Genomic DNA, 26669 nt, shown 5'->3' on the forward strand with positions numbered 1-26669 from the left:
ATCATTCTTGGATAAGCTGTTACATGCTGTTGCTGAGCTCTGACAAGATCCATGATAACGATAATAATACAAATCCCATGTTTGGGATGATGGCTTTCAAGATGGCAAATTTAAATGTGGAGAGATCAAGAAAAGAAAGCAGTAGTCAAAAATTAAACAACAGAGACATGCATCTGCACATCTCTTACTCTTCCTGCTCTAAAGCCAATGGTGACTGTAATTTTGGTAGTCACAGCTCTTAACTTCTTCAGGATGCTCAAGCATCAGTGGTGGGGCTGTGAGAAGCCTCTGGCCAGTATGTCTGCTGGACAACGTGCTTGGCTGTGAGCCCTTACATCACCCTGTGCTGTAGTTGGCTACCATTCAGTGCTGGCCCACTGGGGAGAGCAGCATGAGAGGGGCTGGAGGTAGAAATCCAGCAAGGCAGTGACGGAGATGTGGATGAAGCAGCAGGAAACGAGAGAAAAAGAAGCATGTGCTTGTGCCTGAAGCAAAATTTCTGAGGCATGGGATATGTGTTAGTGGAGCACAACAGCTCGCCCTGCCACATCGCCTCCTGGACACCAGCAAGAGGAGTCTGCAGGCACAGCAGTGCGAGCAGGGTGTCCTGACACGGACACAGTGCACGCAGGGGCCCGGCAGAGATGTGCCCTTGGGATCTCTGAGTCTCACAGACTCCTTTTGCAAGCAGCAAAGCTGCTCCTCACACACGTCCATCTGCAATCGCACGCGAAAGCTCTCAGCTGTGGTGCTGGGGAGGTGGAAAATGAGCAAAATGAATTTGTACATCTTTCCATTTCCCTGGGACCCCGGCACTGACCGTTCCCAATCCCCACCACCTCCCTGCCTGCAATGGGGGAAGGAGCATTGCTGCTGCTACTGCAGCACGTGAGGGGCTCCAGAGGCACTGCGCGTGGCAACGCCAGCTGGGTTGGCCTGGGAGCACAGCATCCAGCCCCGCCGACAGGAAACCATTACGGGTGAGTCACTGCTCCAGCCTGAACTGGTTACTGCTGTGCTGACTCAGCAGAAGGGGGAAAAAAAGAGCAAGGGGAAAGCCGGTGTGGAGAGAGAGCTCTGAGTCAGCCCAGCACCCCTCGGTGAGCCCCTCGCTGCAGCTGGGCTGAGTCACAGCAGGGAGGAGGAACAAGGGGCAAGGGTGATGGAGAACAGCTCTGCTTTGATAACCTCCTCGGCTGGTGGTAGCACTGGTGGGCTAAGGATGGTGGTAACTCAAATGCATGCAAGCTTTGAGATACAGGAAATCTAGTGCTGAAGATGGCTAGGACAAGACCCTCTTTCAAGAACAACACTGGCACGTGTTTTTTTGCTGCAGGATGCCCTGGCCTTCCCCAGGCTGTGCAGGCCTCCAGGGGCTGAGTTTTGGTGCTGATGCTGCAGTGCGGAGCTGCTCTGCTGCCTTACCTTCTCACCCTTTGGCCCCGGTGGTCCAATTGGCCCTGGTGGTCCCATGTGTCCCTGCGGAGAGCAGACAATGAATGAGGAGACAGGAAGGAGCTGTCTGAGCCAAAGTCCTGCCTGGATTTCTGACATAGCCACATGCTGGAGCAGTACTTTTGTTACAGCTAAGAAATGCTAGGAGATAGAGGATGAAAATAAAGCCCTCACCTGGTAACCCTTCAAGCCAGGATCCCCCTGAGCACCCATCCTTCCTGGAGCACCCTGCAGAGGCAAGCACAGGAAGCACCATGAGAGCAGCCTGCAGGCATTACCCACACGGACAGGATGCACTCAGTGTGAATTCTTCATCTGCACTCTTGGATATCTTTATATCCAGATTAGCACTGTGCAAGGAAGTCCATCAGTGAGACCATTCCCACGCATAACCTAATCCTGAACTGCAGGGAAGAAACCTTTTGGTGCGGGTTCTGAGGGCAGGAAGGGAGTTTTCTGGGTTGTGATGAGGGCATTGCAACAGCTCTTTGTTGCATCTCTATCAATCTGCTCAAAAGGATTTCAGCCAGATCATCAGATTGAAATGAAGTGCAAACTTTCCAGATAAACCCATTTAGTGTGGAAGAAAACCCTTTCCTCAAGACAGGCAGCAGGACGTGCTCTGTCCAATGCATTGCTGCTCAGACATTGCTCTACTTGCTGTGAAATAATCCATGGAGACGTTGCCAGCGAGCACGAAGGGAGGACATATGGGGAGGCCATAATTTCTGATGCAGGAAAACACTATCAGCAGAACCCTTATTCCATCATTCATTGCTACTGTTCTGAAACATCACCGGCATTCCTCGTTCATAAATAACTCCTGATCTTTCACTAAGTTCAACACAACAAAGTGCAAAAAAGTTTCCTCAACAGCCAGCAATACGTGAGGTTCTAGTTACTTATGGCTGCATAATGAAGTAATTATTTGTCTCATGTAAATTAACTCTCTTCCCTCTCTGTCATACTACTGCTGCTGAAAACCTCACTTTCAGCCCCAACTCGAACCCTTTCCCATGCTGTATTTCCTCTTGTTGCAATTATTCTAGATAAGTAGATCAAGAGTGGGTGTAGAAACAAGGCAGAAATCCAAGGCTGAGTTCCTTCTAACAGCACAGTTTGACTTGGAAGAGGCTCTTACCGTGAGTGTGCGGTCTCAAAGGGAAAGATCCTAGCAAAAAATAGCTGTCAGATCACTCTGTTCACAGGAAAAAATCCCCAGTATTTCAGCCCGTCTGGGGAATTGTGCAGAACCACCATGATGCAGCATGAGTTGGGGTTATGGGGCACTGTTGCCATCACCACCTCTGCTGCTCAGTGCAAGAGTTATGCTCTTTTGGTCTATTTAACCATCTACAATCATTTCACTCCCTCTGATCTGTTGGGCTCTCAGCTCCACGCGGGCCCATGCCCAGCACAGCTAGCCACATTTCTGGTGTTGTGTTCAACCATTTGCAGAGCTCTTCTCACCATAGGTCCCAGGGTACCTCGGGATCCTTTAGGGCCTTGGTTCCCCTTCGGCCCCTCCTTCCCTGGAGCTCCTGTCTCGCCAAGCTGCCCCTGGTACCCTTTGCTGCCCTGCAGAATGAAAGCACAGAGGTTATCACAAGAAAAAACAGCTTCTACAAATACAAAAATGGGGAGGCACCACTGTGAGGGTGGTAAGACCCCGGCACATCCAGAGGAGTTGTGGATGCCCCATCTTTGGAGGTGCTCAAGGCCAGGCTGGATGGGGTCCTTGGCAACCTGATCTGGTGGTGGTTGGTCTTCTGTTCATGGCAGGGGGCTTGCAACTAAATGATCCTTAAGGTCCCTTCTAACCCACACCATTCTATGATTCTATGATCAAAGATGAGCAAAGAAAGTGGGATCCAGAGGAGGAACTGTTATCAGTGTCAGATGTTCTTACCTTCTGGCCAGGCTTGCCCTTTTCTCCCTGTTTTCCTGGTTTCCCTTCTGGTCCCTAGGAGAGCAAAACAAAACAAAACCAAAAAACCAAAACCAGCTGTTAGAATGAGGAAGCAAATAATTCCTATCCCAACCTGCACTCTGTTCACTTTGCTGCTGCACACAACTGTGACAGCATCCTCACCCATCCTGCCCTACTCCCAAGGGAGCCAACAGGGAGGGCAGGCAGCCATGCAGGCAAAGACACAATCCCCAGGTACTACAGCAGGAGTATGGCCAAGCTTGTTCTTGAGCTGATTCATCATGTGGATGAGAAAGAAACCTCATGGCTCAGAGGAGGAAAGATCTCTCTGCCCAGGGACTGAAAACATTGCTGAAAGGTGATGTTTTTCATCTTCTGGTCACGTGCCAAGGACCTGCAGGTGATGGAAACCCACCACCATACATCTGTCCTTGGAGATGCAAAAGAGGAATCTCAGTAGAGTTCCTTGAAGTTAGTACTCACTGAACTGAAAAATGGAACCTGCCCAGACACTGCTACAGGATGAGGGAAGGTGGGAAACACATTTCTTCTGACCCTACACAACTTTTCCTCTGATCCGTGAGCACAGTGGCCATCTGTGTGCCACTGCTCACAGGGCTGTGCTGCTCCCCATCAACCAATGCAGTGAACTGGATGTCAGTACTCTGGATATGGCTCTAGAATGATGGCAGTGAAAGTACTGCTTCAAAAGCAATTCTTTATCTTCCCTCTGCAAAAACAGACAGTGGTTTCATTGTCTATCTAGCTGTCAAACACAACTTTTTGATCACTATGGAAAAGTTCTGCTTCTATGCTATTATTATTGCAACAGACAGCACATAGAAATCACAATATCCTGATCTTGTCTAGGAATAGGCTGGGATGGAAAACTTCAAGTGGGAGCCACTGTGCTGAGAGATGCTGGCCTGCTCTGTGCACCTACACGGGTGCCTCCATGCAGCAGACCCTGCCAGATGAAATGAGCTGTGGCAAGCACTAAGTTTAGCACACTCTCCTCAGGGAGCCCAGGGAATTTATTTTTTCAGTGTTTGGCTCTGCTGGCTGCAAGGCAGACAACATATTTTGGATTTGACTGAATCAAGCAAAAAGCACCGCTGAAGAAAATAACTCCTATTTTTTGGCAATTGTGATGAACTTTTCAACAGCATCTACACACCAGTGCAGCATCTCTCCCTCTGCAGGGTCGGGTAAGAAGGTATCGTGTTCACTCTGTCACAGAGAGCTATTGGTCTCTCAGGTGAACAAAAGCAACTTATAAAGGGGGCCATGTCTGAGGGTTTCCACTCAGATCTGAAACATGGGCCTCCTAAGTGCCTGCTCTTAACACAAAGGAGCAATTCAGGCTTCTAATAGCCCTGAAGAACAGTGTCACTCCTTCACCTCCCCAGAGGGAATAGCTCCACTTTCTGAAAGTCAAACACTTCAAGTGCACACCTTGCCAACACCACCAGAGCTTCACAAAGGACGGGACCCTGTGAGGACCCCACAGGTCCTGTTCTCCTGTCTCTTTCATTTTGCTCGGGCCTTTGTTAGCTATTTCTGTGCTGCTGCTTTCCAAGAGGGCACTTTTGCAATCAGTTTCCCACAGGTGATGAATTGCAACTAACCCACGTGATGTACACTTGTGTCAGGAGCACAGACATCATCACCAATGGCAGCATCCAACTGGGCCACCCCTAGTCCACTCTACAGCCAACCTGACACGGGACACAGAACCAGGCACCCAACTTCCCCATGTATACCTCATTGGGTATGTCAGATATGTATTGGATATCACATATATTAGGTATGTATATGTCATTGCACAGCAGACCTGCTCTGCATCAGTACTACGATGCCTAATGAAAATTCGGAGGGTGAGTAGGTGCATCACTGACAAAACAAGACGTGAAGAACAACAATGCAATGGAGATTTCTCATTAGTCGCACCACATTTCTTTTTTTTTTTTCATCAATCTTCCTGGATTGTGCACTGAGATCTTTTGGAAGTACAGGCGGTGGATATTTCTTGTGAACTGGAGAGAGACCATTTTAAGCTAAATCTGTTCCTGCCAACCTTCTTCAGCAGAATAATTCTGCACACTGAGACATGTTCCTGAATCACTGCGCTGCAAAAGCTCTTGAATCGAAGACTTTTGTGTTACCTGTACTTGCCTCCCCAGGATTAGGGAGTGTTACATTTGAAAAAAAAATGCAAGCAGCCATGAGTGAATTAGATGCACCTCTTAAAAATGAGCAGGGCAGATGGACCCCTTCATTCCTGTAGGAAGTCATTGGGATCCCACAGCCACATTGGAGGGGTTGTATGTACAGCCTGGTCCCCACACCTGCATCTGTGGAAGCAGTGACTGAAATTTGCTTCTGCCCTGCACCTGGAATGTCTTTGCCTTTTGGGAAGGCAGGTTTGGGCCTTCACTCTTTCTTCTAAGAGACAATACATCCACATTGCTCCTAAAATCTGCATTCAACTTTGTGCTTGGATCATGAAGTGCAGATACAGGGAGAGAGGAAAAAACAGAATGAATCCCATCTTCAGCACCCAAAATCCTGTGTACAACAATAAACTAGATCCACAGAAGACTGCACAGTATTCAGACAGGGTCTTGCTGTCCCTGCTTCTTCCAGATCACCTTTCCATGTTGGCGGGGTCTCAGCACAGGTATGGGCTCTGATAAACTCCCTGTGCTGGCTTTCCCCTGATGCTACACTGATCTCACCGAGCAGGGACATTCACTGCCTCCAGAATGCTCTTCTGAGTCCTCCAGTTGGGGTGTGCTTCTTCTTTATGGCTGGGGATGAAATCTTGGCAGCACCTCTGCCTCTGGTCAGCAATAGCCATGAGCTCAGCTGTCACTTGTGGTCAACCAGAAATCATCCCCTGGGGCTTGCTCACCGAGTTAGCTCTTGTTAAAAGTGTTGCCGATATAAATAAATGTGTCCAACCACGCTGGCAACACTGGCAGCAGAAACGTGGCTTGGATCCTGTAGCATCAGTCACCTCCTCAAATGGAGCAAGCTCTATCAGCTAGGGATATTTCTGTGCTCCACCAGCACTGCTTTCTAGGACTCTGGCCAGAGGAGCTCTGCTGGTGAGTGGGAAGCCTACCATAGGGCTGATTTTCTTGGATGTGCTTTCTCCAACTGCGCAGGAATGTAGCCCAGACGAACGTAGAGACAGCTCAACGTTTGCCTGGGGTTCCCAGAGAGGTGGTATCTCTCCTTGTGTTGTTCCAGATGCGGTGGATGTTTGTTGCAGTCCTGGACAGGGCACACATGTTGTGGTTCACACAGCTCCAGGAAATCACCGTGCTGACACATGGCAGGGACACACAGGCAATGGCCAGCCCAGCAACCATTTGGTCTCCTTCAAAAAAGGTCACATTTCCCTTTTTCCCATTCTTCTGATTCATCTGTCCAGGAATGGAAAAACTGGGGCCAGAAGAGGGAAAAAAACCCAACACTGATAAATCAAATTCAGTAGGACAGGACTTGTTCAGAGCACGTTCCCCCATTTGCGCAGGGTCTCCATAGTCCCTCAGGGATCTGTCACCTTTGGGTGCCTATTTCACTGCACTGTGAAGCTTCCAGGCTTCCCACTGCCCTCAGCAGTGAGGGGTGGAAGATGCAGGGAAACCTATACATCAGAATGATTCATTCCAGGTTCTTGTTGCTAGATGCAGATCGGCTGGGTTAGTGTGCCAAGGCGCTAAACACTCGACACTTTTATTTTTGGGGTTTGTAGATATTTTGTTGTGCACACAAATCTTCCTTCCAGGCCTCTTCCATGAGCAAGTCTATTTTTAAATGTTGATTTTGTGTACTGCACTCCTCATTAGAGAAGCATGCGAATGCCTTCCGAAGATAATGGTATTAGTGTCCGGGGACAGCAGAAAGCAGCAGTTTGTACAAGTTCACAAGCCTTGAGGTGTGCTAAAATATCCCAGGGGAGCAAAATTCCATTGCCAGCTTGAGTGAGGACCCAGTTCTTTAAGATCTTGTAATACAGCATTAGAAGATTTCCAGTGGCTGAAGCAGAATGATTAAATTTTCACTGCAAATTGATGAGCTTTTAAGGAAAAAAATAAAGAGGCTTTGGGCTGCTGATGGCCTTGGCAGCGACGTCGGATCTCTCTCACAGTGCAATGTTAATGTGAGCAAACAGATGCACAGTCCAGCTTTAAATTCTCAAGGCGTCAACACTTGAAATCTATGTTACGACAACAGCATGGAGAAAAACAAAATAAGGAAGTTGAATGAACTGCAGAGAGATATACTCTGGACGGAGCCAAGCGGGGTTCTGCTGCAGACCCAACTTCCCCAATGCTTCGTGATGCTCTGCACATACACACCAGATCTCAGGAAGCCATCTTCATGACAGGACTCACCAGCCTGGTTGGACCCAAGGAGAACTGTGGCTCTTGGCTCTTCAGAGGGCAGCTTTCCATTTTTATTTTTGTAGACCACAACTGGAGGTGTGCACAGCACCTGGGGAGGCACCTTCCAAAATGCCATCTCGGACAGGTTCAGGACTACTTGATGCTGTTGTGCAGAATGTTTCCAGGTGTTTTGGGTGTCAGTAAGTGGAGGTGTGAGGTCACTCCTCCCTACTAAATGTGAGGCAGGAAGAAATAGAGGAACCAGAACACAGCCAGTGAGTAAAGAGGAGAAAGTGCCAATGGTGATGGGAAAAACAGTGATAATTGGAGGCACTAAAAGCAGGAAGGGCAGAAAAGCTAAAGCGATAAAGGTAGTAAGCATGAAACATAGGATGACCGTGCCCATATTGTTCAAGGCCCAGCCAGCCAGTTCATTTAAAGGGAAATGAAAAAGCCCCATATCATTTCCTACTGCTCAGCAATGTCTCCATATGAGAACCTCTACTTAATAAACTTTGATTGAGAGAAGCCTCCCCCGTATAGGACAGTTCACAAGCACTCAGGAAATTAGTGGGATTATTGAGGCCGGGCATTTGAAGACATAAATGTTTTGGATTTATAAGAAACACATTTCCTAATCTCTCTGCCTAGCTGTAGTTTGGAAGCAGAGGAATCACAGAAGCAGCTCCTGAATGGGTATGGGGAAAGAAGAGACTCAACTGTTCTTGAGAAGAAAGACCTGATTGTATTGTAAGGTTCAGAGGGCTTTGCTGGGAGCACTGGGAAGCCATGGGCCCTTGGTCTGCATGTGGAAATCTGAGTGGTGAGCACAAGTCAGCTGGCTGGTTGACTTCAAAGAGAAAGCGAGACAGGGAAACCCTACAAGAAGACCTCGGATGGATAAACTACTCCGAGCATCACCATGACCTTTTTTTTCAGCTGAGTTCCTCAACTTAGAATATGAAAAGCAAACAAGAGCCTTGTATCCCAACCTCCCTGCTTTAGAGCAAGTCCTCATCTGCATGCAGATGCTGTTCTGAAATATTCAACTTTTGGTTTTGCGGATGAGAACATCTCTTTGACTCACTCTTTTCCAAGCAGCCATAGCATAGGGCAGCAAAGAGGATTATGTGCAGAGCAGCACTCTAAGCTGCACTGGTTTAGGTTGATAGCTCTGAACTGGCTGTCATTTGTTGTCTCTGGAGAGAACCTTTTTTCCCCTTTTTTCCTCTATTTCCTCATCCCTAAGGCAGTGCACAAGATAAAGATGCTGCCAAAGGTGGCTTGATGGATGGGTGGGATGTGCAGGAGAAGTGCAAGCCCTCAACCACTGAGCTGGGAAGCTCTCAGAAAAGATGTCACCAAAACACCCAGAAGAATCGGCCACTTTTGGAAGCTGACAACTGGGAAGGAAGCAACAGGGAGAGCATTTGGGCAGTATAACTCCTATTTATGCCAATGAGCACTACTCGGGTCACTTTTTCCTTCCTCAAACAACAGGGGTTAACATCCTCCTCCTGAAGGACACAAACGCCCTGGGGTTGTGGAAGAGGAGGGGAATGAAATCCTCTCTCGCAATAAGGAGGGGAATCATGGAGTAACTGCACAAGAAGCGCGTCTCCTTCGTCTGAGTCAGGAAAGAAACCGAGCCAAGTCAATGGGATTTATTTCAAATTCTGGCTCATTTCAACTCCTATTAACTCTAAATGAGGACCAGCTGGGAGCAGCCTCCTTCCCAAGTGGCAGAGGCCATGCAGCGCCGACCAGCGCGCATCCAGCACTGATGGGATGCAGGATGGCCATGGCATGCTCTGGGGGGCTTGGGACATTTGGGTGGGCTCAGCCACAGCACTGGAATAGCAGACAAAGGTAATGAAGAAACAAGCTATACATCTCCCCAACAGCAAAATCCAGCATGTACCTCTCCATCGAATGGGACGTTCAGACTTCCAGAGAAGAAAATGAACTTGGGGCCCGTAGAGAAGCAGCTGTTACTAGAGCAAAGGAAGGACTGCAGATGAGGGCAGTGCTGCCCTGGGATTGCAGCACTGCTCCTGGAAGGAGAGGAGAACCTGGGGGCAGCTCTTCACTGACCCTTGCTCTTGCCCTGTTCAGGGCAAAGGGCTTAAGCACATCTGACTTCATTCCAAAGCAGCCTCTTTGATTTTTGATGCAAGATAAATACCTGCTTATGGCTTTGCTGGATGTTTGTCTACAGGAGTAATGACACTTGTGTGTCATTTAGCCCATGGGCAAACACAGCCTGCACTGTGCCCGGGGCATAGGGATGGGGCTGGAGACTCTGCTCTCCTGCCTCCTGCAAGACCATGAGCCATCTCCACTGCTTTGTGCCTCTGCTGCTAACACACTATTCAAGGGCTGTGTGAGGAATAACACTTGTTTCCTAGATGAATGGTGCAAGGAGCTTGCTGTTACCAGTGCTGGCACACCAAGATCTGTGTTTTCCATTCCTTTCAGCTTGGCCAAATACAACCCCATGTCCTCCAGTTTAAGGAGCTTCTTCCAGTAGGGGCTCCATGGACCAGTGCACAAACCTCAGCTTTTCCAGGAAACAACAGCTCAGCACATGATCAGAAAAACCCCACAGCTTCCTGCATGGACAACCAAGATTGAAGCCAGAAGTGACTCAAGGACTCAGCATTTTCAGAAAGCTGAGTGCCATGTCAGTGCCATGGTGCTGCCAGCTGTGGCTCAGCTCATGTTCACAGTGCATGGCTGCACTCTGTGACAGCAGAGCAAGGCGCTTTGTTGTAGAAAATCTTTGAATTGTGCTTTCGGTGGCAGGAAACAGAAAAGAACAAAGAGCACAAAACCACTCTGGGACAAATTCTGCTGCAAGTGGTGTTTGGACTGCTTTGTACTGGCACAGTGTGTTGGATGAGAAGTAACTTCTGCCCAGCTCAGAAACCAGTCCCATTTCAGCTGTGTCCGCAGGGCGGTGTTTCTGGAGTGAAAATGCGAGCTCAGGGCTGAAGGTCCATCCTGAACAGCACATCTTCCTTCCACTTCAGGATTTTAGGTTGTAGATGATGAAGGAACAAGAAGAACACGTGTAAGCAGATGGGACGGATGCTGTCCTCAGGGCACCACCCAGGACTGTGCATGAGGAGTGACATGGCAGAGGCCACAGGGCTGCAGCCAAGAGCCATGCACGTTCCCAGCACTCCTCAGCTGGAGGGTGGCTTTGCCCTTTCCAAAGCACTTTGAGTTGTCTCAAAAAGCCTTCTCAGATCTCCACCCTGGTCTAGCTCTGTCACTCAACCTTCTGGGGCAGCAAACAAAATAACTCTGACCGTGTCACACCCGAGCAAAGGGATTTACCAGCCCTTGGAGCTCCTCTGGTTTGCTGGTGCACATCTGCACCATGCAGCACACGCAGCCAGATCTGCTCTGATGTAATTGTTTATGGCCATTTTTACCACTGGAGCATTTGGCTCGAAGCTCTCTGCGTCCTGACATGGCTTGAATGACACTGCAGATAGAATTTCAGGTTAAAAAGGAAGTGGAAAAAGAAAAAAGCTCAGCTCCCAATTCTGCTGAACAATGAGGGATTTTCTTGTTTCAGAGCATGTTGCATTTCATTACCTACAGGCTCTCCAATTGCTTTCCTGGAACTGTAAAAACCTTGCTATCAGATGTCTGCCTTGTATGACAACCAGCACATTATGAAAACCACAGCACGCAGCCACGGAGCAGCTGGAAACCCACTGCCTGCCTCCTGCCAACTGGCCTGGGCCCTTCGTGCAGCCAGCGGTGGGGCGGTCTGCACTGCTGGCTGCAACCTCTGCTTCCTTTCATCCCTCATTGTTGAGCGTGAGATTGACAGGCAGTCAGATCCTTCAGAAATGCACATTATTCTCCGACAACATTCAACGTGCCCAACGTTGGTTGGGTATTTTGGACTGCGTGGCACTGTCCCTTTATACAGTGACCTGCTGTGATGAATTTGCTTTTTGTTTTGGTGAACTACACTGCGATGCTTGCGCTGCTGATGAACACCTTGCTGGAGCTCGAAGGGTTGCTCTGTGTTCTATATGTCCTTGTCCCACCTTGCTGACTCTGCAGGGAACAATGCCTGCTCCCTACACTGTTGACCCTGAACCTGCACCTCCAGTCTCCAATGAGGGATGCCCAATCTCGTGTTCTGCAAGGGAAGGAGATTACCACCTCCTTGTTGCTCTCACTTGGACAGCCAGAGGTCAGGTGGCCAAGTCTGGAAGAATCAAGACGGGGTGACAGCAATGAGTTGGCATTGGAGGAAGTGGGAAACCACTGGGAGGAGATATCAGGTGGACATCAGCTCAGAAGGGATGCACATTTCTGATGGAAATTCTGAAATCTCAGCTGGATCCTGCACTCAGCCTACGTTAGTGCTTCAGATGTTCTGACTCTACTCTCCCTACCAGAGGGACAACTGGCAGGAGCAGGACCCAGAGCTGAACGGAGCAGTGTGAACTTGGCCAGAGTGACCAAAAGACAGAAGATACTTGTGTGTCACTGCTCCAGCTGCCTCGAGCCCTGCCAGCCACAGCTGGGAGACTCATGGCTCATCTCCATTTGTTTGCTGAAATCCATTGGCTTTGAAACGTGCACAGACTATCCCTGGAGACTCAGCAGGGGCCTCCCTGCTGCTTTTGTTTGAGATTTAAAAACGGGTTTGCAGATATGTTAACACTGGGGATGACTGAGCCAAGCTAAAGCTAACAATCTTTGAAAAACATTTCTTTAATACCCAGGCAAGCTTGGGTGAGCTTGGTCCATAATGTACCAGCACTAGCATGGTTTCCTGGAAAACACACCCTTTTGCAAAGCCAGAGCTGTGGGACCAATTGCTGGGTGAAAGCTTCTTTCTGCATGACCCAGTGGGACTGCATGGCCCAAAGCAAGTGCTGCCTCTCCCCATCCCTATTGCTGCTCCATCGCCAAGTGGTGTGCGAGTTCCTATGAGCCCAGCCAAGTCCTACCTGCCCTAGGGCCACGTGGGGAGCTTCCAGCACCAGGCCTCTCCCCCAGGCCAGTATGTGCAAAGCAGGCTGAAAACGTACAGCAATACGGCCAGATCACTTCAGAGCACTCGGCTGCCTCATTTCCTACATGTGTCCAGAACATACAACGCTGAAGAGCCTTTTTCCTTTAGACATAAGCAGGATCAAGATGAAGACTAAACATGCCCTTGGTGTTAAGGAAAATTCTTCAGGAAGTGGTTTAGCTGCAGGGGTTTGCAGGGTGAGAGCCAAGCCAAGGTGCTGGAGAGGTTTGTCTTAAGCTGTGTATGAGCACCAACTTCCTTGAGCCAATATGAGCCTCTTCCAGCAGCAGAAGGTGAGCTGCACATCCCCAGGTTCAGGTCAGTTATTAGGCACAGAGAAACAACCTGATCCTGGTGTCCCTGCCACTAACAGCACTGAAGCATTAATATCTCCACCGTCACCTTTATAGACGAGCAGGGTATCTCAGCAATACTGGAGCAGCTCCTCGCAAATCCTGGTCAGGAACTGGACACCATGCAGCCTTGGCATTTGCCCTTGTGTGAACACCTTCAAGTTTTTCCCCTGGTTAGACTTCCCCTGCCATTTTCCATCAGCCTTGAGAACCTCTGTCCATTGCACACTTCTGCAGGCCATGCCTGGATGGTGGTTGTGCTGTGTCGTGGTTTGACTTTTCATTGCAGCTTCCATTCTTCACTTGGAAAGGAGCGAGCTGTAGCTATCACTAGTAGTTTGCACCTCTGATCCATGAACTTGGCAGAAATTTAAGGAAGATCCCACCAGCACTTCTACATTTGGTGGTGATGGATAAGCAGTTGGACTAGATGATCTTAGTGGTCTTTTCCAACCTTAACGAATCCCTGATTTTATGGCTTTCTCCATGGGAAGTTAGGATGAAAAACTCCAAGAAAAAAAAATAGGAGGAGAAAAATTATTTGTGCTTCTGTCAGAGGACTTCCATCTCTAGATTACCTCAGCGAGCATGGAACAGCAGCCTGTGCATTAGGTAATGGCCCGGCGCTTGGCAGCAGGCAGTGCTATCTGGAGCCCTGTGGTCTCTGAAAGTCTGCTCGAGTTCAGACTTACGGATATACAAAGGAACATATTAAAATAGTAGATGGAAATATAGCACTTTGCAGTTAAAAAAAAAAGGGAGTGATTACGAGTGGGAATCTTGGCTCTGTGGGCTTTTTTTTTTCTCCTTTTTAAATAAAACAGAACGGCATCGTGTTCCCAGGGACATGCTGGCAAACGGTCTGCAAGGATCTATATTTTATATGCTATAACTTAATGTGACTTTTGCGTGATTGTAGCGTTTTTATTGGTTCTTAACTGTGCACAACATAAACACGTGGAGCAGCCAGGAGCTGTACCCACCCTGCAAAGGGCTCCCTGCGGGCTGTGGATGTGTTTGGGGCAGGGTTACAGCCTCGTTCTGTGTATCGATGGAGTTTCCACCTTCTAGTCAAGTCAGTGCTCCAATCCCCAGCTCAGCCCCAAAACAACACAAGTTCAGCCCCTTTGCTGCCTCCATTCCTCATGCTCTTCCCCTTGCCTTCCTTTTATCACCAAAGGCACAAACAATGTGCTCCAGCATTGAGCAGTGTTGCCCCATACCTGGCATCACCAAGTGAGCCCCATGCAGGATCCGGCCCTACTCCTACAAACAGGAGTGAGGGGCAAATCAGAAATGAGTGAGTGATCCACCTCTCAGTGAGCAACCCTCCTCCCATTTGCAAATTTTGTCTTGCAAGCAAAAATAACTTACATTGTGCCAGCACTTGTGTGGAGTCACATCTTGGACAACATCCTGCCCTTAGCTGTGTCCTGGTTCACTGCCTGCATCTCCCACTCAGTCTGCCCCAACATGTTTTGCTACAAGATGGCATGTCCTGTCACAGAGTATTAATGTTGGTGCTAATGGCTATCCTTGTAAAATGATTTAAGAAAAGGCATGTTTTGTTCTTGCTAAGGTTTCAGTGTAATCCAGCTTCCCAGACACAACATCACAAGCTTCTGTTTGTGCCATGGTTGCAGCAGGCTCGCAGCCCTTTGGAGAAGATGGCTTGCCTTCTGCAACCCAGGGCTCACTGTGTGCCCCACATCTGAGCAGGGGAACACAAACGAGAGCCCATACTGCACATGTAGGCCACGCTCCAGTCATGAAGGTGAAAATCACCCTGCACACAACGTCTTGAGGTGAGAGCATTGCTGATCCCTTTGGGGGATCAACCCCAGCTAGTAATCACACAGATAGCCCTATGGAGAAGTGCAGGAGCTGTGCTGGGCTCATGCACTCTCCCTGCTACCTGTAATACACATGGGCTGACCGTGCAGCTGGGAGGAGAGCACCAGCTGCTGCAGGAACCCCATGGCCCAGCTGGCAGAGGCAAGCAGGATGCTTTCTCAGACTCACTCGGACACCTGTGATGCCGGGATATCCAGGAGGCCCTTCTTTTCCCTTCAGTCCTTCAGTGCCTTTTTCTCCTTTCTCTCCATCCAGGCCTTGCTCTCCTTTGTCTCCCTGTGGAAGAGAAGAGGTGGGAGTTTGCATACCCACACAACACATGGGTCACCGTACATGGTTCTTGCGAGGAAAAAAACACACTCCATAATTAATATTTCAGGAGTCTGGGAGGAAAAGAGCCTGCAAGCAAAAGGATGAATGAGGATGAGTCATAATACACTTGACATTTAACAAAATGAGCAAAACCATGTTTTTCAAAAAAATCTCTTGGCTGCAGGAGGAGGAACTCCCCCATTACACAGGGTAATGTGAACTTTGCTTCTCCTGCAGTAAAGCCTGAATCTCCCACATGAATGAGACAACGGACAACATCTGAAAGAGTCCCCTGCCTTGCTCAGGAGTCCTGCATTCTGGATGCTGGAAGACTGAATGGGTTTGATGGGTTTGTCTGAAGGATCACCTGTCTCTCGCAAGGGCTGGGGTCCAAGCTGTGGAGCTGTCACCTTGCCCTGAGGGATCTTGTGGCTGGAGCAGCGGATTATGGTAAATCTCTGCTCCTCTGCTTCTACAGCTGATGGCACATTTCACTGAGATGATCGAAAGGGCCAATTCTGCATTGACAGCAGCACTAGCCTTGATGCCAACACTGACAGCCAACTGGCCTTGGTGACTGTTACCCACTGTGCTAGAGCAGAGCCACATCTCTTCTGGCCACACCAATGTCTCCGTAGTGAGCAGTGGCTCTTATGCTGCCCAGAGACACAGCCAGGCTGGACTAAATGATCTCCAGAAGTCCTTCCTAATCCTTGTGGTTCTGTGAAATCTGGCATGGTTCAAGAGCTCCTGGGGATGGCAAGAGAAGTCAGAAGACTTGACTGTCTTTAAGGGTGAATCTTTTGGTCCAGTGTTCAGAGATAAGCAGAAATGAAGACACATGGCAAACAGCTTAACCAGAACGAAGCAATAAAGCACATTGTTGTGGGACCGGCTGCATTTTCTTTCCATGGAACAAAACTGTTGTCCTGTTTGGAAAGGCTGGCTGTGCAAGGACAGAAACGGAGTCCTGCTCCAAAGGCAAGGGAGCAACTCACAGCAGTTAGATAAAGGGAGCAATGCAAGCACTAAGCAAGCACCTGGGATGTCGCCAAGAGGAAGGGGATTTGATTTCTTTCCTTGTAAACAATGCTCTGGTCAGCAGTACAGGGGGCAGTGATGGACAATATTTGATTTCCCCTGCCAGGCCCAGGAACTCTTAATTAGCTGGAAATGTAATCTGTAAAAACTCAAATAAAACAGACAAATTGCTGGAAACTAGATTTTAAAGAAGTTGACCTTTCTGGAGATCTGATCATATGCCAAAAATGTGGGTAGAGGAGTGAAACACGAGGAGTCCATTATGTGTGTCTGCAGAAAAAAAATATCCTGACTTCTTACTTCTAAATAAATTAACCCATCCAAGAAGCAAGGGGGTGAGGGAACATTGCACCAGAATACGCCCCCATGCATCCCAAGTTTTACCTTGGCTCCATCCAGACCAGGTGGCCCACTGTCCCCTTCCAGCCCAATTTCTCCCTGCAAGACAGAAGCAAGCCACATAAAGCTGTGCCCGAACACACTTTTTCCCCCATGTTTTCATCAGGTGATTCTTGATCTCAGCCCTGAGAAGGGACAAGGGCCACAGCCAACTTCAGGCTTTGCATTCATCCCTACTCCCTCCCACAGAGCAGCCAGTGTCTCCCTGCTTGGTGGAGCATGAGTTGAGCTCAGCTCAAGCCAATGGGCTCTGTGGGGAAGGCAGAGAAGCAAACAGGGCTGGGAGGGTTATGGGATGCCTGGGAGAGGCTGTGGGTGAGCAGGGAGAAGAGCCTCTGGGGAGCTGATGTGATGGAGAAGTGCCACCAGAAGGTGGGTACTCACTCTTTGACCAATGAGGCCTTGTTCTCCAGGAACACCCAGCTGGCCAGGATCACCCTAGAAGGAAGGCATCACAGACAATGAGACAAGCTGCTTACTGATGGTGAGTATGGGGCCCTGAATGCCTCTTGGGACACTGTGGGGTGATGGTGGCTGCCTGCAAAGCCAGAGGAGAAAAGAGGTGCTCGTGCAAACCGTTGTGCCCTGTTCTACTGACGGTGTGGAGGGACAGCCAGGAGCACAGGATCAGAATGTCAAAGACAAAGATGAAGCCTTGGAGGATTTGTCAACAAAAAAGAGGTGTAGGATGGGGCTGGGTGTAGGAACAGAATAGAGGAAATAGCATGTAATCCCTACAGAGTCTGTTCACAAGCTCTCCATGCAGGAGCAAACCTTCGAACCAAGCACATGGGGGGGACAAAATAAAGTTAACCCCCCCTGGGAACTGCTCTGCACAGGGATCTTTGTCAAATAAAGAAAAGTTTTCTGTTTCCCTGTAGACAAGAAGGTGCATTCATGGCCCTGAAGCAGGGCACCCTCCCCCATAACCACTGGAGGAGCTCAGTCCCCGCAGAGCTGAGGCTTGGGAACTGGTGGGACCTTGTCTGAGGGTATTTTTACACTTGAGACCTCGGCTCTTCTTGTTCCCTGCTGGAAGCTGCCTCGACCTCTGAGTCTCGAGGACTCCCTTCTCCACTCAGACTTGAGATTTATGACAGAGCTGAAATTTATTGCCAAGCTCCTTCTCAAGCTCTGACAGGGAAATCGCACGAGTGGTTTTTCTCACCTTCATGCCAGGTTCACCTGCGAGGCCAGGTTGTCCCATTGGGCCAGGCGGTCCCTGGGAAAAAAAAATAAAAAAAGAGAAAGATAATGAAAAAAACCATTGTAACCAAGCAGAAAACAAGATCAAAGACATAATTCCTTTAGCAGAGACCTCCCGGGACAGCACAGTCCTGGTTGCAATACAATCACTGCCCTGGAGCTGGCTCAGGGTATGCAGCATCAAAGAGGCACAGCCTGGTTCCTGCGAGGGCTCGGTGCATCTCCCACGCCCCCGTTCTCCCCTGTAACTCCTTCCAGCCCTCTCCGTGCTAAGGCTGCTGATGCTGGCACCCCACAGGCAGCCAAAGACTATGGGAAGTCAGGCAGATAGAGGGAAGGTATCACAGCTTTGCAACAGTGGGGACACTCAGCACCTCTGGTACCAATGCCAATCTTTGTATATACCAATTTAATCTTGGTGTATTTTCTGCTACCCTGGGAAGAATGGCAATCCATAAGACAAGACGAAGCTTGTCTTCAAAGGATTCCAGGGGGTTATTTACTTAGGACATTTGCTTTCCAAACAGCACTCTCTCTTCTCTTTGCAGTTTGGAATAAAGTAAAAAAAGAACACATAGTCAAAGGGAGCACTTGGCTGCCCAGGGAAGAGAGCCAGTTCCTGGCTTGCTGCAATGAATTTGGGCAGAGGAGGGAGCAGGGCGAGAGTTGGGTTTATTAACAAATGGTCAAGTCACGCAATGAGAAAATTCAGGCTCCAATGAAAGCAAAAATCCTGCTTTGGTTTCTCCAGAGGTGCCAGTGCAGAGAAAGGCTCCTGGAAGAGACACAGATTTGAATAAAGCTCTGTACTTTCTTGGTTGGCAGCATCCAGAGTGGCTTGGTAGCAGCTTTCCAGCTCCCCAGTGTGGTTTACCACGCTGAGAGCCCGCTCCATTCAGTCTAGCAGCCATGAGAATGGAAACTTTCATGACTCATACACTTTGCAGTAGGCTGTATTAAAAGGTACCCTTGCTGCTGTTTTCACAACCAAGTGAAACATCACGGCTGCTTTACAGTTTGGACGTATGGAAAGGAGCTACCAAGGGGAACTGGTACTCTCAGACAAGATGCTGATATTTCATGGAGAGTCAAATAGAGCAGAGTTTGTAGATGAGCTAGGGGAAAGCCACAGGGGCACAAAGCAATCCATCAGGACAGTGTTTGGCAGCAGCTGCTGCTTCGGTTATGGTGTGTTTGTGCCATTGCTTCATGGCAACAATAACCCAAAAAGCACTGTCAGCAGCAAAGGCATTTCTCAGAGTTTTTCTTTGGCGGCAGTGACTTGAGAAGGGACTGCCTTGGCCATCCACAACTGTGCCTTGCCAGCCAGGGACCAGTGAGTGGGACAGAAAATACCACTTCTCAGTTGGAGGGCTACAGTTTGTTCCTGACTCTGCATTGTGGTGCAGTGTGGTGGTACAGCCACGCCTGGGATGTGTTTGTAAGAGCTTAGAAATGCTGCTCTTGTTGTGAAGATGGGGCGGCCCAAGTGCCAGCTGCATATCTATGGCCTGAGATGAGAATGATGCTTGAATTTCTGTCTCTTGTTGTTTGCTTTGGAAGATGAAATTCAGACTTGAGGGAAGTCCTTCCTGCTCATGCCCCTGGGTGCGGAAGGTTGCGCCTCTGCCATCTCTGTCAGAAGGTGCCTCCTGCCATTCTCAAGGTGAGGGAAAAAGAAATAAGAGCAAAGACCAGACCTACCTTATGGCCAATTTCTCCCAAAGGTCCAGGTGGTCCCTGTGGTCCTTGTGGACCCTGAAAAACAGAAACACAGGGCTCTTTTCATACAACTGTTTTATTTCACGTAAGTTAAAACATTGGTTCCCTCCTACATCATGCAGCTCAGAAGGCCCTTCATCATCTCACTCCGACCTGAAACAACTGTAGACAGTAACCTGGAAGAGTCTGGTATGCTCTCCTGTCTCTATCCTGGTCAGCCCCATAGACACAGATGGCAGGAGACAACCCTCATCCTGCTTCAAAGGGGAGGGCCAGTCCTGCTGGCCCTTCTCAGGTCTCTGTCTTCATCTGACATCTCCAAGTGCCTCTCCCAAGGGAAGACTGTGGGCTCACTTCTGGCACTGCCAGCATCTCTCTTAGTCCCCATCTAGCCCAACTCCTCCGATTACATCTCACCCTATCTCAGACCCAACCTTGTCCTTTCTTTCCTCCATTTCCTTCCAAAATCCAGCCCAGGATGTATTCTACACTGTCCTGGTCGATCCATGCCCCTCTCAGGCTTTTCAGGGGTCTGATCTCATTTTTCCTCATGCCTTGCACAGCTCTAGCCAAGTCTCTCACATCTCTGACCTCACTGCAACTGGCAGGGACAAAGAAATTGGGAGTGGGAAGGAGTAGGGACAGAGAAAGCAATGAGATGTCTGTGTGTGACAGATGAAAAGAGTCATGAGGCACTTGCCGGGTCGCCTGGTGCCCCTTTTGCTCCTGGAGGTCCAGAAGGCCCTTGGATACCCTAGGAAAAAGAAACACACCAAGGTCAGCTCCAACCCCATGGCAATGCTTCTTGCCTCCTGGCAGTAACACACATCTGAAAAACTCCAACAAAGAGTGAAGAAGTGGCCCTGTAAGCATGAGATATCTGAGTCCATCCCCCTGGACCAAGACCCAGAACTTGGTAACTTGAGTGAAAATATGTCTCTGAAAGGAAGCACCTTCATGGACACTTACTGGAAAGCCACGGGATCCTGTCTCCCCAGTCTCGCCCATCTTCCCCTGTGAACACACAGTGACAGATGTTAGCAGCTGGATCTGTGCTCAGATACCTGTGGTGCTTTGGCCAGGAGAAGCTGCAGGTCCCTGGGCACTGTGTGCATGTGGCCACCCCCAGAGGGGTTTGACACCTCACCACACTGGGCAGGTGCTGGCTGCAGGACGTACCTGCAGCCCATCTGGCCCCAGCTTGCCTGGCTCCCCTGGACGGCCCTGTGAAGCAAAAAGACAAACACATGTTGTCAGGAGCATGAACAGTACTGGTGATGCTCTCCTGCACCAGCTCACCTGCTCTTGCATTTTTCTGCACCTTCATCCCCTTCACTTCCCTGCAGCTCTAGCAAGGCCAAATGCCCATCACCCTGCCCTGAGGAGCACCCCAGCCAGCAAGGAGTTTGGGCAATGAGCAACATGACCCAAGACTTTTTGAGTAAACACTTCTTTGGAGGAAAGTTTTGCTCTGTCTGCATAGAGGACTCGTTCCTGCTCGCTGGTGCTCATGGAGCCGTTGTGACCTTGGTCTGTCCACAACACAGCCAAGAGCAGTCTCAGCCAAGCTAGAGCTCACCTTGGCACCTCGTGACCCTGGCTCGCCTACTGGTCCATCAGGCCCTCTGGCACCCTGGAAAAAGGTGAAAGAGAGGAAAAAATGAGGGTTTGGCTCACTGGGAATTACAGCAGTACCCTAGCTGTGGCACCTGGAAGGCCAAGAGAGCGGTTCTGGGGAAGCCAATCATGCATGGGGAGGCTGAGCAGGGCAGTCCAGGGCTCAGAAGATCTCTTCTGTATTCTGTTTCAATTCCGACCATTTGCCAGCACACAGCACCAGAACCTTTTTATTCCCTTTTAAACTTAATTACCAGCTGCAAACCAAAGCCAGGGGGAAAGGAGCGTGAGGAACAGTCTGACTTTCAGGCAACACTTACACAATGATGGCTTTGCAGAGCACACTCTCGCAGTTCTAGCCTTATTGATATCAGATCTCTTCCTTCCTATAAACACTGCTTTTCCAACTGCTCCTTGGCACATCACACTGCTTCATGGTCACAACCAGGACAGTAAAGCTACAAAATGGTGGAGTCACCATCCTTGGAGGTTTTCAAGAACTGTGGAGATGAGGCCCTGAGAGACATGGTCAATGGGCACAGTGGGTGTGGGTTGGTGTTGATGTTGGTGACCTTAGTGGTCTTTTCCAAGCTTAATGATTCCGTGATTCTATGATAAAACACACAGAAAGATGCACAAGCCCCCATCTGAATGCACAGCCCTCCACACTGCTCGAAGCCCAGAACCCCGTGTATCACACTGATGGAGAATAAACAGAGCCGTGGTCAGGGAAAACCAAACGGTATAAAAAGGGAATATTGAGAGACTGTATTAACATACGTCGTGTTCATAACCAGGCTGTGATCTCAGCTGGGACTTTCAGGCGCTACTGCGATATAAATAATAAATAATAACACAGAGTGGTGCTGGAATGCAATGGTAAGAGGAATTCTGAGAGTGGGCCAACACGGAAATAGAGAAAACAGGAGCCAATGTGCTTAATCGGGATGCGAGCCCAGTGCCAAAAGTAATAAGAGCATCAGGGAGCCAACGTGTTAGAAAAGCAACTCCAGAATGACAGGCACAGGGAGAGACTCACAAAGAACGGCAGTGTAACAGCAGAAGATGTGCAGGAAACTTGGCCAAATTGTTACAGCAGACAAATGCTGTCAATATAAAATAATGCAAAAACTTCTACTGTGCTTGGCAAAACCCTGTGCCGCCGAGCGTACCAGAGATGAACTAACCAAAAGCCGGCGTTGCATGCCCGCGAAACACAGCTCTGCCTGGGACAGAAGGACGGAGGGACCGTGCCCCCAGCCCAGTGCTGCAGCCAGCCCTGTTTGTGGTATCTGCGTTTCCTCCAGCAGAGCCCTGTCAGCAGCATGGCAGGACCTGCCAGGGCAATCTCCCTTCGCAGCAGTCACCTGGCTAATCCCATCACAACACATCTCATCAGCGCCTGACCCAAAGGAGGAGAAAGTGACCCCGTGTTCGGAAACGCATGTGGCAAGCTTCATCTTCCCCAAGCCTCCTGGGCTCCGACCCAGGATGAAGGCTTCCCCTAATTCGCCCTGACAGGGAAGGCTGCGTTCAGCCAATTAGCAAAATCTTCAAATCTCTCTTCTCCTGACAGTGCTGGTTAGAGAGGGGTGAGCGAGGTCCTGGCAGCTCTCCAGCTCATCCCGTGCCAACGCCGCGGTGCAGGGCACGCTGCCTTCCCTGGGCACACGAGGGCATGCAGGGCACGGACTCATCCTGAGAATGGGGTAAGAGACATGCTGAGACTGGTTTTCTTGCTGGTGTAAGCATGCGAGGGACACAGCTAGTGGGCAAGCTGGTGATAGGTTGATGGTTGGGCTTGATGATCTCAGTGGTCTTTTCCAACCTTAATAATTCTGTGATCTCCAGGAGCACAGGAACAGAGAAGGAAGCTATGCTTTGGACCATGTGAACATTTGTATGGCAGTGCACAGCTCAGGGCAGGTCCTTCTGGGCCACAGCTGCACACACACAGTGCGAGCTCTGGTCAGCTTTACAAACTAACCAGGAAAAAAAGCAAGGTTAGACGGAGACCTGTCTGCTCCTTTGGGCTGCACAGTGAGATGCAGGTTCACAGCTGAGGGAGATCTGAGAACCTGCTCAGTGTGGGTCAGTGGGTAGCTCAATGGCATTGCTATGTCCACCCCATAGAAGCATATCCAAAGTCACAGGGACGCGCTGAGGCAGTGCTGACAGAGCAGATGACACCTCTCATCCACCTTGACGTTTCACTACCACAGCCCAGCCAAATGAAAAGCAAGCAGATGCCTTGACTGATGCTTGGAGACATCACCTGCCACAGACCCATAGCTAACTCTCCCTCAAACATACTTAATGCTTTTTCAGCCAACTAGCAAGATCCCCGTGAGCAAACCAAAACCACCTCTGCCATTTCTCCATAGGCAACTTCTCAGCTTGGCCTGGGATAAGCAACTACTTCCAGGTTGCTTACATAACACCACAGATTCATCACGTTTATGAATTCCCACAGCCCGTGATGCAGCGGGGATGGCTGGCAGGGAGACAGCAGTCCTCCACCAGGTGCACAAGAGCTGTCTCCTCTCTGCAGACTGCAATAGCGACTGCAAAACTTGGTGGCACGGTAGAAAAGAGAAATGTGGTTTGGGGCCTAGGAAGCCAGCATCCCAACTGGCGAGAGGAGGAAACTCAGCAAACATCAACATCTTGGCCAGAAGAATGGGGCACGACCACTTTACAGAAGGTTAAGCAATGTCCAAATGGTCCACTGGAGAGGGATGAAGGGAAGGAAACCTGGACTTGCAGGTCCCAGTTTCTCAATCAAAGAGGAGATGCTGTGTCTGCAGAAGACTGCTCAGCATTGGTTGGATGTGCAAAGCACAGAGACGGGGAGGAACAATGCCTTGTCATGACTGGAAAGAAAGTCACAATTCTTTAAGGATATTCTTTTCAAATGCTGTACTTCTATCCTGACAACTCAAAAGCTATCACAACATAAATACAGATCCCGAAAAGGCTCCATTGTTCTTGACAATCAAAACCATATTTGCTATTTACGTTTTCTTCAAAAGTGAAATTGCTTTAATGAAGTCTCCACAAACAGAGCTCATGGAATCCACAAACATCTGGCGGAGGCGGCCTTCTTGTTTCCACTCTGAATTGAATTACATCCCTTCTGTAAACGGGGATAGACAGAGGGTAATGTCTGAAATTACAATTGGGGATCATTTCCCCGTCCTGAGAAAACCAAGAGCCGGAATAGCAGGACAAAGTAAGCAAACACGGAATACTATGTGCCTGGAATATCTTCTGAGACTATGAAGAGAAGGAAAATGTGAGAGACAGAGATACAAACCAGAAACCCTCCAGGCAGGAGATCTGCTGGTCCTTACAACACCAACTTTCCTGCATCGTATTCACTGAAATCTGTAGGATCCAAATTCCCTTTCTCTGCTGGGGTTCTTAGAAAGGATGCCTGTCTTGCAAATTCCATAGGGATTGTATTACTGTGGTTCTGGAGAGGAAACACAGCCCACAGCCGCCAAGCAGAACATCTCTGACATGTGGTACATCACTCTGGGGATGGACATCGCTGGCGGGAGTGGTGTGCTGCAGGATTGCTCCTGAGGGCTTGGCACCCCTTCTCTGGACCCAGCTACATCCAAACCCAGGTCCCTGCTGAGCCAGCTGACCTCTGTCTTGGGAACTGGATCCAGTTTGGCTCTTGCTTTTATGAGCGCGATAATAAATATCTCCTTCATCCCTCCTGCTGGTACAAGTGGAGCTGAAAATGGCCCGGTCAGGCATACCTCCCCCTGTGGCTCAAGGACTTCAGGCCAAGAGAGATGTAAGAAGCTGAAGAGGACTGGACTTGATGATCGTTACGGGCCACTGACAGCATGGGTTGTTCTACAATTGTGTGACATGAGTGAGCACGAGCCAGGAGCCCAACACCGCAGTGGTGCAGCTGCTGCCATGAGGACAGGCTCAGTGCTGGCAGCAGGGCACTTCTGTCCCAGCACACATCAGAGCTTCTGGCAGACATGTCCAATGTGCTCCCACCTCTCCGAGAGCCCGCACAGCCGGCAGCCTGGGATTCATTCAGAAGGCATTTCCCGTTCAGCTCCCTGCTGCACTTTTACCTTGAGATATTTTCCGCCGTCCACTCAACGCCTCCCGCAGCAGAATGCCTCCACTTTCTCATCTGTCACACTCATGGGGAGCCCGGACAGCTCAATTAATCGCTGTGTAGCACAGAGGCCCTCCGAGGGCAGAGACACAGGGACCTTCCTCTGATGGGAGCAGCAGTGAAGATGTTCTGCCCAGCCATGAGCTCAAAGCTGAGCCCCCATACACATCTGCTGGGTTTGGATGTCACTGGTGCCCTTCTAGCTGTGTTTCTAAACCATAGAGATGTTCCAGAGTACATAACTGTGGTTATAGTGCTTTCTAGCTGGTTATTCCATTTCCTTTTGCCAGTCACAGTATTCGAATGGAGTATTAGCTCTGGTTTACATATGCAGCCCTGGGATGTCCCAAACACCCCAGGCAGGAGTTGCAGTAGAAGCAGACTGGGGGTGGGTAAAATGTTTAGTTTGCTTCAGCCTACATCTTTGAAAGTGAAACATGGAAACATGTATCACAAGGTCCTTGGAGGGAGAAATGCAAAATACGTTGTCGCTGGGGCCTTCAGCAGAATACATGGTTGCTTGTTATTAACACTTTGTAAAGCAGCTGGGTAAGGGGGAAAAACCTACAGCAGAGATGCTCCTGCAATGAATGTCCCGTGGAGGAAGAAGAAAGGCTGAGGAGCTCAGTGGGACGTGGGCTGGAGGACACAGCCAGGAAAACAAGCAGCCTTGGCAGGTCTGGAGGTCATTCTGCTGTCGGCTGTCACCCAAATGGAGCAGGAAGAACCACAATGAGCTGACACTGAGTGTTTGTGAAATATTCACCCAGTGTAACACCCACTCACAGCACTGTCAGCAGTGCTCGCCTGTGCCGTGCCCCAGTGCCAGGCTGGGGGCCAGCTCTCCCCAGGCAGGGCAAGGGTTCACACGTGCTTCATGCTGGTGCTGTTAGATGCACACAGATAAAGTCAGAGCCCTGTGTTACAGGTTGGAAAAACACATAGAAAAACGCAGGCCATGTTTGTAAATGACAGTACCAAACACACCTTTCTGACAGCCCTGCAGAACACTGTTAGCAAAGGACCTTTCCCAGTCCTTTACACACACTCTCCCCAGCTGAGACCCATCCTCAGGTGACCGAATCTTCACCAGAAGCATCCACAAACCCTGCCTGACACTTCAGGAGGCTGGGACAGGCTGAACTCCTTCCACAACAGCACACTTGGACAACTTTCTGCTCAC

The 26669-nt window shown here is 49.5% G+C and overlaps 1 protein-coding gene across 1 annotated transcript in view; it reads right to left on the reverse strand.

The window, feature by feature from the left end:
* Positions 1 to 26669, reverse strand: part of COL27A1 (collagen type XXVII alpha 1 chain) — a 123700-nt gene that overhangs the window by 16272 nt on the left and 80759 nt on the right. Inside the window, exons 29-41 of the mRNA XM_065737606.1 lie at positions 21299 to 21352; positions 20899 to 20943; positions 20689 to 20733; positions 20420 to 20473; positions 19702 to 19755; positions 17960 to 18013; positions 17176 to 17229; positions 16777 to 16830; positions 15208 to 15315; positions 3365 to 3418; positions 2926 to 3033; positions 1630 to 1683; positions 1426 to 1479 (exon numbers count right to left, since the gene is read on the reverse strand). Coding sequence (XP_065593678.1) covers positions 1426 to 1479; positions 1630 to 1683; positions 2926 to 3033; positions 3365 to 3418; positions 15208 to 15315; positions 16777 to 16830; positions 17176 to 17229; positions 17960 to 18013; positions 19702 to 19755; positions 20420 to 20473; positions 20689 to 20733; positions 20899 to 20943; positions 21299 to 21352 — 792 coding nt within the window. The remainder of the gene's footprint in view (positions 1 to 1425; positions 1480 to 1629; positions 1684 to 2925; positions 3034 to 3364; positions 3419 to 15207; positions 15316 to 16776; positions 16831 to 17175; positions 17230 to 17959; positions 18014 to 19701; positions 19756 to 20419; positions 20474 to 20688; positions 20734 to 20898; positions 20944 to 21298; positions 21353 to 26669) is intronic.

The sequence above is a fragment of the Cyrtonyx montezumae genome, unplaced genomic scaffold (assembly GCF_038088225.1).
Source record: "Cyrtonyx montezumae isolate F1298 unplaced genomic scaffold, pur_monq_1.0 scaffold_20, whole genome shotgun sequence".
NCBI lineage: Eukaryota > Metazoa > Chordata > Aves > Galliformes > Odontophoridae > Cyrtonyx > Cyrtonyx montezumae.